Raw genomic sequence first — 12355 nt, 5'->3', positions numbered from 1 at the left:
GGGGTGGGGTTTGGTGAACGGTATGGTCAATGTTTGTAAACACTGTGAAATGTTGACTTTATTGAAAATAACACCTTCATGCCGACCTAGATCGCTCCGCTTCGCGTCGGGCTCCTGATCAGCCTGTCGGTGTTCTTTTCCCCATAATGACCAAGTCGCTGCACATTATCCCGCTTATCACATGGCCACATTCTCAACAAAGTAACGATATGACTCCCAATATTAATTGAAATGCTTTTATGGATTTAGAAAATGATTTTATTGATTTAAAAATAGTTGTATGTATTGATTTAAATTGACATGCATCCGCTAAGTAAAATAGTCCGTTGTTACCGTTTGAACTAACGTAGCAACGGCAGGAACTGCTTCGATAGCGTTTTTGAGGAGCTTTTTGATTACAGATTTGAAAACATCGCTGCTTGCTTTAAAAGTAGCACAATTCATTATGTCAAACTTTGGAAAGTATCTAGATATCCCTGCCCTAATGCCAAAGGAACTGGCAACTGAATATGTGTCGCTGTTTGATGTCTATGTCTGGACCACTGCGTAAAAAGGAGGGTTTCAGCCCCATTACTTCTCTTCTTACTTCTATAAGAATAAAACACGGAGGACGGAGATCTCTTTTTCTCCCCCTCTTCTGACAGCCCAGCAGCTGATCTCAAAGCACGCTCCCCTCTCCTGCAGGGGGGCGTGGTCAGCTGCAGCTCACAGAATCAGCCCCCTGCAAAAACAGCGCTGGAAAGAGCAAATAGAGCGAAATGAGGGATGGCTAAAATGCAGGATCTGTTTGGTATTTTGAAAAAAAAACTATTTATATACTTTATATAGATATGGCCCTACAATATATTGTTCAAATATAGCATGATATGTCCCCTTTAAATAAAAACATGGTGATGTTTTGTAAATGATTACATGTTTCTTATTTAGCACAGAATATGATCCTATCCGTGACATATGGATCTTAACAAATATCCGCTATAGGCTATATAGCTCTACTGTAGATCTATCAGCTGTTTATTTTTTATTTCACATGAGTTCCACTGTGGCAGCTTTTTAATCACTGCACCCCCTGGTGGATCCATGATCCATTGCAGCTGGTTTCATTATAATTACATTTATCAAGGGGGCGTATCAAGTCCTGCGGGGGGTTTTCCTTTTCAGCAGGGGCCCGCCCCGTGCAGATCACGGACCCGCACGGGTAGGCGTCTGAAAGGAAGTGCTACATCTGTAGTAGTTTTTGAACATCCTTTTGTGAAAAGAAAATCCAATAACCAAAACATACACTGACCAGCCTTGCTATCATTCTACATTGGTACTTACAGAAAATACTTTTTATATCGAGTTATTTTCTGGAATTGATAAAAAATATAGCCAAGAGCAAGCAGCAATTTACAGCCCCCCGTTCAGCTGTGGAACGTGTCGACACACAACAAACAATATGTCTGTCACTGGGATTTATAATGTCAGGTGTGTTGTTATACAAATATATTGCTCCTTGTGGGAAAGTAAAAACAGAAGATATAGTGAGATGTACTGCTACTCAATTTCACTTAGACTTTATTTCCTAAGTAAGAATGAGACACCGTCCTGTCACTTGGTGCAGATTTAGTGAAAATATTTCTTAATAGTCATTGTTTTTTTATGAACACACAACATTTAAATTTTCCATGAAGGAGAAGTCACATTTAATTTTGAGAATGCTGTGAATTTAAATTCTTATTAGAAAATACTTAAAAAAATTGGAAGTGACTGTTCAGAATTTTTCAGAAATTGGAACCGGTTAGCAAAATTGGAATCACTGCATCTGTAGTTTAATTATGTATCATCAATTAATTTCATAGGCCAGTGAACTCAGAAGAAAATATGCTATTGATTTGACATAATTGTCATGAAATGTTGTGAAGAGTTTGTTGACTCAATGTCTGCATGTGAATTGCCTGGAACCTATTTTAATTTGTTAATAAAAATACACATTATTTAGGATTTATGACATTCCTCTTATGGCATTTGAGAAGTGTATACTTTATAACTGAAGATACAATGAATGTAGTTGTTGTGAAGTTTTAATGTCATCAAAACAACACAAAGTCATTCTTATAATATATGTTTTAATGAGTTTATGTTTTTAGACAAACTGAGCAGCTTGCATTACACATCCTGGACACAGAGCAGCGACCTCCTGTAAAACTAGTTAAATATGGTGCTTCAGGAAGTTTAATTATATTTGAATTAACTGTCTGCTTGCTCGCCGATGAGAATATATGACGAGCCAGTAAAACACATGTCATATTTCTGCAAGGTTGACATCATTTTAATGGAATGTTCCTCCTGTCACACGGTGGAGATACAGGGGATAAACGATTTCAGATGGCAGGGGAAATATGTCCTTTATGCTCAGTGGAACCGTGTGTGTGTGTGTGTGTGTGTGTGTGTGTGTGTGTGTGTGTGTGTGTGTGTGTGTGTGTGTGTGTGTGTGTGTTGGGTGTGGGTGGGTGTGGGAGAGGGCGAGAGTTTCACCAAGTGTGTCCATTAACACTGAATATGTGTCAGTGAACTATATTACATTATATCATATAATATAAAATTGTATTTTGCATTTGTATATATTATTTTATATTGAATTATAGTTTATTTTGTATTATGTTTTATTATATTATATTTTATTATAATATATTATTTTATTACATTTTATAATGTTAAATTAAATTAGCTTTTTTTCATCCCAATTTTTAAAATTGTTTTCATTGTTAAAGCAGCATGTAAACAGATTATCATAACTATAGGCCTATACAGAATAAGTCCGTATAAACTATAATAGACCAATCAACTACTAACAAAATATAAATCTGGTAAACTAATAACATTATAAAAAAGATACGATTAAAAAAATTAAAAGCAGCTAGCTACCACTCTGTTTTGTGTGTGTGTGTGTGTGTATGTGTGTGTTTGTGTATGTGTGTTTGTGTGCACCTTTTTATATGCATGCATGTATTATTTAGGATGTTCCATGTGACTGGTGTTGTGGCAACAGTTAGCCAATCCACAGCTCCTGGTGATCTTTGTATCACCAATAGGTCAAAGAAAAAGAGTGTGTGTGTGTGTGTGTATGCAAGTGAGACAGAGGGAGGTTTGTCGCGACTCAGCAAACATTCACTGCTGGTATTGGCAAAGCAAGCGGGAGAATGACACCTTTATTGACATCCATGTCAAAACTAATATCGGTGAACTTATGAAAGGGCGCTCGCTTTGCAAAACATATTTGGCCTACAGTAGTTCTCACTGACTCATCTCGAGCTGACATTTTTTATTTGCTTACAACAGCTACTCCAGAAGAATTGATCACAGATGCACTTTATTCTGCCTACTCTAGGATCTGTTTGTCAGGCTTAATAGAGTGGTGTAGTGATTATGTATTTGTGTAGGCAGACCCAGAAGTTAGCATCACAAGGGCTCCCTCGACAAAAAGCCAATATAATCTTTCATTATATTTTGGATTACATGCAGAAAATAAGATCTGTGGCAAACATACATTTAAGATATTTACCGGTTTTGTTCAGCAGGATAATCTCCACTTATTAATAACACTTTTCCTATTGTTGAGGCGTTAATGCAATCTCGAAGAGTAAAAGACTAATGTTTGGCTATAAACAAACAACAACATGCTAAACTATAGGTGGCTAACGTTTGGCCTAATAACGTTTAGTAGTCTAATTTAGTTACTTCTTAGCGATTGTTATGACACATAAAAGCTTCAGACATTCACCAGTAGGGTATTCACTTTGTTTAAATCTCTTCAGCTTGTCTTAACTAAGACCTTATTTCAGGCATCTTACCAAAAACAATTACAAACAATTGTGAAATTGGAAGTGCTAAAATTCCAACTCATTCCCAGTTCTTAGGACTCATTGCTGCACCACTATAGAGTGCCGCAGCGACGCGTCCTAAAACCTGGAAGTAAGTTAGCATTTTACCACTTCCGGTTCCTTCGACAAAAAACCAATGCAATTTCTCCATAGGGTTTTGGAAAATAGCTCGAAATAAGGTCTGTGGTTGAAACACATTGAAGAGACGGATCACGTTTTGTTCTACGACATTGAATCCATCAGCAGTGACCCCACTGGTGATTTCTGAAGAGTTCACGTGTCTGAGAAACGATGGTTGTTACCAAGTGGCTGAATAGGACTATAGAAGTTGTCCAGTCCGTTTTACGTCATTACACCGAACACGTAAAACACTCCCGCTAAGTTTGTTTGCCCTGTTCTGCTTGAAAGCAAGTCCCTGCCTCCTGCAAACTGTTCAAACAAACGCTTCAACTTGTACCATTTACAATCTGTATGTTTGAATATGGATCTGAAGTTGGCGAGACGTTGAAGCCCTGCTGTAGTTCCTTTATAGCATAACGTTAGCATTTTGCTTCTGGCGACTAGATTTATGATTAGAAAATTATAAAAGTAGGGTAGACATGTGGAGATTATCCGGCTGAACAAAACTGATCCGTCTCTTAAATGTGTCTCAACCACAGACCTTATTTCCAGCTATTTTCCAAAACCCTATGGAGAGATTGCATTGGTTTTTGTCGAAGGAACCGGAAGGTTTTTACTTCCTGGTTTTAGGACGCGTCACTGCAGTTCTCTATAGGGCTACAATTTAATACATTTCTGTCTGTTAACAACTCCACTTGACCTTGTTTTGTGGGTGGTGCTTTATGTGTGTGTGTGTGTGTGTAGGCAGCCCCCTAGCGAGCGTCTGTTCCCTGGTGCTTCAGGATTTGCAGCGGTTGCTGAGGCGGTGTCAGCTGGAGTCTCCTTCTCCTGTCTGAAGGTGGCCACACAGGCTGCCAGCGCCGCATCTGCACTGTTCAGGTACACACAAAAACACACTGCTTTACATATACGTGCATGTAAATACATATTGTCAAGGACACTTTGTATTGTGCAGTGTTTATTTGACTAATATAAGATTGAGATGACTAGACTTTTCAATTGACTGAAAATAGACTGTTTTTCCTCAAGTTTTAATTTAATTTCAAATAAAGGTTTGAAATTAAATTTAAAGTTGAGGAAAAACAGGATCAAATTGATAAAATATTATTTTCAAAAATACAAATTGTTTATCAGCCTGTAACTATAACCTGTAAATAAAGTTTCAAATAAAATACTAAAATAACAAGGATATTTGCCACAGAAATAAGACTATAGGTAAGAATATGTGTCAAAGCCATGAATATAAAAGCTATGATTGTTCTCAGAAAGTCCTTGGAGGCATTTCTGTAATAATGAGGTATGGAAACAATCAAAGTTGGACTATAAACCAGCAAGTTTCTCACACAGTCAATTACTGAGTCAACCATGAACACATACAAGACAGTACACACACATATAAGCGTGAACACCAGCACCATGTCAAAGGTAAATAGTAAACACAAACTAAGACACTTTGCCTTACACACAGACATATTGATGTAGGCAAGGACGCTTGAGAAAGCCACTGGCAAATCCATACCATTAGTCACACACACACACACACACACACACACACACACACACACACACACACACACACACACACATACACACACACACACACACACACACACACACACTTTCAACATCTTCTCCACCTGCTTAAAACAGTCATACAGCGCTGTGTAATTGAATGTGAGGTGTTTCCTTTGTAAAAGTGCTGCCACTCTGAATCCTCCAGACTGAACCACCAGTCCAGACCAGTGCTTTATGGGAAGATAGAAGGATTGATTGAAGCCATCACTAAGAGATTCCCCGAGCTGCCACTACCCTCTCATCCTCATCGTGGAATCTCTGTGAGTTTGTTTGATCCACAAAGATTAAAAACACTAAAGAAGACTGAGACTTTATCTTTCGTTGATTCTCCAGAGAGTGTTAAAAAAAGACACCGACATATCTGACTTTGATTCTATCTATAAAAGTGTCACACGCTACCTATTTGATTGACAGGTGGGATCAGGTGGGACTCATTCTTCCATGATAGAACAAATGGCGTTTTTTTCCCCTCTAGCTGTCCTTCAATGCTGTCTTCTTTTTTTTGTATAGACTTGAGCATCACACATGTAACGGACAGTGACGCAACTGTCAGATAGATGTGACTGGGTGGCATGCCATCATGTCACTATAGAAATAGAAGAAAAGTAAATGTCTTTATACCAGGTGTCAATAGAGTGACAGATTTTTCCATTGTATTTTGGATTATTACAGAAAATAAACTCTGTGGCAAGCACACATTTATGATATTTATGAATTGTTCAGCAGGATCATTTTTATATATTAACACCACTTTTATGATTTTTTTAAGCGCAAATGCAACATTCAGAAGTAAATAGTTAACATTTTGCTCTAAAGCAGGGGTGTCAAACTCAAGGCCCATGGGCCAAATCCGGCCCGCGACCTCATTTTATGTGGCCCGCAAGAGCTTGCAAAGATTATTATTTTCAATACAATTGGTGTAATTGTTGAATATTTGCTTTCAATTATTTGTCCTAGACTTCTGCTTTCAGACGTAGTTATTTATAAAAAATTACAAGAACTGATAATAATCCAATGCAGAGGCAATAATGTAATATAATACATTATTTAATATATACTATATATTTACAGATGTATATTTATATTGAGAAGCCAAGTGTGCAAAGCTGTCATCAAGGCAAAAGGGGGCTAATTTGAACAATCTAAAATATAAATCATATTCTGGATTTTTTAACAATTTTTTGTTTACTTCCATATGTGTTCTTTTATAGTTTTGATGTATTTAGTAATGATCTACAATGTAGACAATTATTAAAATAAATAAAAACCTTCGAATGAGAAGGTGTGTCCAAACCTTTGACTGGTACTGTATATTTATAGTTACAACCGGCCCTTTGAGTGTAACCATAATGCTAATGTGGCCCGCGATGAAATGGAGTTTGACACCCCTGCTATAAAGGAACTACATCAAGGTCAAATGACTTCAAGTCGCCACCTCTAAGCTAAAGGCAGCTAATGTTCAGCATGATTATGTCATAGATGGGAGTAACACATGCGTCACTTCCGGGCGAAAATTAAGGCCCCGTCCACTTTTGGGGGAAAACAAAGCTGTCATTTGAATGGCGGTCAATTCAAATTCTGAAGTTTTTGCCAATCCAATCAGAAATGTAAGAAAACCGTGGACGATGGCCAGACAGGCAAACAATTACATTAAATCATTTGAAATCGACGATCGGGCTCGATATATGGTTAAATATAGCATTAGGCGATCGATGTCCACAGATGAGAATAACATCTACGTCACTTTACGGCCACGCCCACTTTTGGCGGAAACAACGCTGTCATTTGAACGGCGATCAAGCCTGAAGCCACAGAGGAAGTACAGAAAACGTAACTCTGGATTTGTTTTTTCATTTCATTTCAAACCTTTATTTATCCAGGTGTAATCCCATTGAGATCATTGATCTCTTTTTCAAGGGAGACCTGCTCAAGTAGGTTCCACATGAAACATAAAAACATAAACAGAACAACAAAAAGGACATTTTACAGCATCATTACAGGGTTTACAATTTACAATAACTATCCACATGAGCAGGTACCAACAGCTTCCGATTGAGTAGCATCCAACCGAGCTTTAAAAACATTTAGTGGCACCAGATTGCTCAGTTTCCATTTCAATTGCAGACTATTCCAAGACAGAGGAGCTGCACATCTAAAAGCTATCTTCCCTAAGACAGTCCTAGCAGTTGGCACATTTAATAAAACTACAGCATGCGATCTCAGGCAGTAGCCACTTACAATTCGCCGTGAGATCAGGGAGCAGATGTAGGATGGAAGTTTCCCTAACATGGCTTTATATATAAAAATGTACCAGTGACTGAGCCTCCGTACAGTTAGCGAAGGCAAACCAGCCCTTGCATACAGGGTACAGTGATGGGTTAATGCTTTACAGTTTGTCACAAATCTCAGTGCGCAGTGTTTTAATGTTTGAGGGGCAATAAACGACACAGCAGTTTTTGGCATGATAAAACAATTATTTTCCGCCTCGCTCATGAGAGTAACAGCCGGCGAGATTACAGCCTCGCCTATTGATTTTAATTTAACCATATATCGAGACCGATCGTCGATTTCCAATGATTTAATCTCATTGTTTGCCTGACTGGCCATTGTAATCAGCCGCGTTGAAGATCCAAAAATCCACAGTTTTCTTAAATTTCTGATCAGATTGGCAAAAACTTCAGAATTTGTATTGACCGCCTTTCAAATGACAGCGTTGTTTTCCCCCAAAAGTGGGCGGGGCCGTAATTTTCGCCTGGAAGTGACGTAGGTGTTACTCATCTATAGAACTAAATGTGAGTATTGTGTGTTAAGCACATTCTTTTTTCCAGGCCTCTGACCTAAAACACCTTTAAAAAACAATTGACTGGCAATGGAATTGGAAGTGCTAAAATGCTAGCTAATTTCCATGTTTTAGGACTCATTTCTGCAGCTCTTAATGGGACCTAGAGTAAATATTTCACTGAAGAAAACAAAGAAGGGTTTCAGGGTTTTCTCAGCAGTTGTTTAAATGTTTTAAATACATTTTAAGATATTGATTAAGTGCTTTTATAAGATGATGTTTATTTAATTTCTCCTCATCTTTCTCTGTTTTCTCCCAGAGGAATCTGACGAGGTCAGGCAAAGACAGCCAAGCCTCAAGAGCCGAGGGATTTCTGCTCCAGGCGCTGATCTGTTTTCAGGCTGCCTGCAGGTCAGCACATCGTCCGGTCACACATTCAGGGAGCTTAATGGGATCACTTTGATAGTTAAAGGGAATAAAGTCACAAGTGTAATTCGTTTTCCATTGTTTTATGATCAATTTTAAAGGGGACCTATCATGCAAAATGCACTTTTTGATGTATTTTATACATAAACATGTGTCCCCGGTGCGTCAGGGAACTCACGCAGCGTCAGAAAATAAAACCCTCTCTCTTTTCCTCCGTACCCAAATCTCTAAAAACGGGGGAACAACGGAGCTGATCCAGATTTGCGTCCGATATGACGTAATATCTGAAATGTGGACCCACGGCCCTATCAGAAACGTTGCTATCAGAAACAATGCCCGACTGTTTTGGACGTAATATGGTCGGTGTTCACATTAGCATCGCTAACACTCAGAGCTAACCTGTACTGGAGAGCATGTGTGTGAAGAAGCAGGAAGTAAAAAGGAACTCACCTTGTGGTATAACCGGCAAGAGAGAAAGCCTTTGAGCTCCAAACTGTTTCAGATCCTTGGTAATCCATGATATGGCGTTTCATCACGGCAGCATTTAGTTTAGGCAGTAGCTGCCGGGTCCCGCATGAGCTCAGACCCCTCCTTTTTTATTTGTATACATTTTTATTTTTTTAAAGCTTTATTCCCCAAATCAGCACTTTAGAAACAGGAAGTGAAATAGAGGGATATGGCTAGAATATTTTGAGCAAAACACTTCATAGACATGCTTTTTATATATTTTTATATATCTGAGACCTATGCTATTGCCTACAAATAGCATGATAGGTGACCTTTAAATTAAATCTAATCTTAACAAGTTTTACCTTTTGCCTTTATGATTTGCTTTTCTCAATTTAATAACAATAACATCTACTTGTTTTTGAAAGTAGTGTATTGGATCAAGTGTTCTCTTTTTCAAAACGCCCAATTAGAATATTATTGCATTTTAGAGGAGCCATGGAGGTTTCAGTTGAAATGTAGATGAAGTCATTGAGTTAAATCTGCAGGTTTGCAAGTTTTTCTTGTGTGTTTTCCATGTTATTTCTTTGTGTGTGTTAGTGGTTATGTGTGTGTTTATTTGTGTTTTCTAAGGCTGGCTGAGGAGTGTGCATCAGAGCCCGTCCTGAAGGAAAACACATTCACAGCTCCCTCTAAACAGAGCCAATCCCAGGACTCACTGGAGTCTCTGTGCAAATGTCTGCTGCACTGCTGCGACTCCGTCTGGATACCCACTGTCATTGTGAGAGCACACACACACACACACACACACACACACACACACACACACACACACACACACACACACACACACACACACACACGGACAAGAGTATTTTCAAGGTTGGTTGTATAGAGTGGTGCAGGAATGAGTCCTTAACCCCGGAAATTAATGGATTTCAACACTTGTCTCTAAGTTTTTGGACGTGTTTTTGGTTAGATTCCCAAAATAAGGTGTCAACACAATATTTGTATGTATGTTCTACGTCTCTACGACATAAAATATGTCAGTAAATACTTCACTGGTGAATGTCTGAAGCTTTTTTGTGTCCTTGAAACAGCGGTTGCTAACTACTGTCTAAATAAGGCGGACGTTAGCTTAGCATATCTAACGTTGGCTTTTAACTTCATGAGATTGCATTTTCGCTTCCACTATTATAAAAAGCTGTTAATATGTGACGATTATCCTGCTGAACAAAAAGTGTTAGTATCATAAACATGATTGCCACAGAGCAAATGTTCTGAAATATTATAAAATCCAATTGGCTTTCTGTCGAAGGAACACTTGCGATGCTAACCTCTGAGTCGTCCTCCAAAAAGACACCGTCCTGTACTTCTCTATACAAGCTAACATTAAACCAGACTTGAACAAAGTGATCAAAGTTTAGTTTGGGTTAAGGCGAGACACTACAGGTGAATAGGGTTTTTTTTTTTACTTAAAGATATCAGCTAAAAATGTCTCCAGTTAATTACTTACATTAAGACAATTGTTTTTTGTATTACAAGTTTTCTGAAATAGCATGTTTCAAAATGCAAATGAGCCATGCTCTCATTAAATATGCGCATATTTTAACACATTTCAGGAACCTGAACATTGAATAAAGCCAGGTTCAACATTCTTGTTTCATTTTGTAGTCATATTAGAATGTAAAGTTTTTACAGAAGGGATTTTGGATATCTCTTTTTATCATTCCTTAAATCAGAAAATACTGTCAACAGCTCTAAAATATCAATTTTCGCCATGTTTTTAGGTATACAATGTTATATAATTCAGGCTATGAATCATATATGAACAAACCCTTCTGTAAAAACCTGCAGAATATTGATAGGAATATAACTGGAAGGTTTGGTGTATGTAAGTGGAAATGTCATTTTGAGAAAACTACCTTTAAAGATAGCAGTGTGGCGCTACCTGAACCCTCCTGTTCTCTGGATGACAGCTTGCGCCTCGACGCACTCCGTGAAGGTATTTCGTGTTCGGGGTCATTTGTTTTTTGTATAACCTTGCTTCGTGCAAGTGACAATTGTTCTCGTCTTCTCTGTGAACGTGTTATTCGCTGTTCTTTTGTCATTTTGAGATTTAAATTTCCAGTGGAAAGCTAACCAGGAAGTGTTTTAGCACACCACGTGACGCATCTGAACGAATCACGTTGTCAGAAATTGACACCAGCCAGTGAGATTTCGTTTCTTGGTTTAAGACCCCTTTGTGCTTTCACGATTGGTTGCTGATACAAAGGAAATGACCATATTTGGATCTGATGAGATTGTGCAGGAGAGACAGAGTTTTCCAACGATACCTCTGTTGACATGGTGCACACAGCGGTCGCGGTACTTTATGTTACGTTAGAATGCTACTTTTGGTGAATTTAGGAGAAATCTACAGACGCAAATAGACAAACTATAATACAAAATAAACACCTAATAAAAACATGTTTTTGCCTGCCGTGTCTCGCCTTAATTGCCTTTTCTTTTGTGTGTGTAGAAAATGTGTCAGGAGGCACCCCACGCTCAGATTCTGCAGCAATTCTACTCCATCCTGACCTACCAGTTCACCCTTGTTCCGTCTCTCATTCCTGTCTTTACGAATAAGCTAGGTGAGTAGGGTAATTCAACTGTACAACATAATTATCAGGGCCAAAACAATTCAAAGTAACGATATTACCACAATATATAAAGGTCATATTAATCTTTTTCTTTGTTTATACTGTAGTCAGTTCAGTCAGACAACTCACATGTTTCTTAATATGTTTATTAGAAGCAGCATATAGTTTGAGTTTGGCATCTAGGCTCGGCCTCATCACTCCACAGATTTACAAAGAACATTGAGTGATGATTAGATAACTATCCGCCGAGCCTACAGGTGGAAGCTGGGGTCACGTGTTAATGTATCATTGGTGCTCGAGTTGACTGCCTGAACTAGCTCGCAGGCTTCGCCCCATTTGTGGCAAATTACTCACACTCAAAATGAAATATTCTAAGAACGAATAACCGAGTGAACAAAATAAAAGAAGTCTTTATATATTGCTCTTCTCAATTCCACTCAGTGCAGCATTGCAATTAGACTAGAGCAATTTAAATGAGTAATACAAGAACAATCCCACCTTGA

The 12355-nt window shown here is 38.3% G+C and overlaps 1 protein-coding gene across 1 annotated transcript in view; it reads left to right on the top strand.

Annotated features, from left to right (window-relative positions):
- LOC117537142 (meiosis inhibitor protein 1-like) overlaps positions 1-11843 on the top strand; it is a gene marked incomplete at its 3' end in the record, with an annotated part of 66043 nt that extends 54200 nt beyond the window's left edge. Inside the window, exons 12-16 of the mRNA XM_034202283.1 lie at positions 4728-4862; positions 5704-5818; positions 8657-8748; positions 9844-9991; positions 11732-11843. Of these exons, the coding sequence (XP_034058174.1) occupies positions 4728-4862; positions 5704-5818; positions 8657-8748; positions 9844-9991; positions 11732-11843 (602 nt within the window). The remainder of the gene's footprint in view (positions 1-4727; positions 4863-5703; positions 5819-8656; positions 8749-9843; positions 9992-11731) is intronic.
- Positions 11844-12355: the final 512 nt, after the last annotated feature.

The sequence above is a fragment of the Gymnodraco acuticeps genome, unplaced genomic scaffold, assembly GCF_902827175.1.
Source record: "Gymnodraco acuticeps unplaced genomic scaffold, fGymAcu1.1, whole genome shotgun sequence".
Lineage (NCBI taxonomy): Eukaryota > Metazoa > Chordata > Actinopteri > Perciformes > Bathydraconidae > Gymnodraco > Gymnodraco acuticeps.
This window is presented reverse-complemented; position numbering and strand designations above follow the sequence as displayed.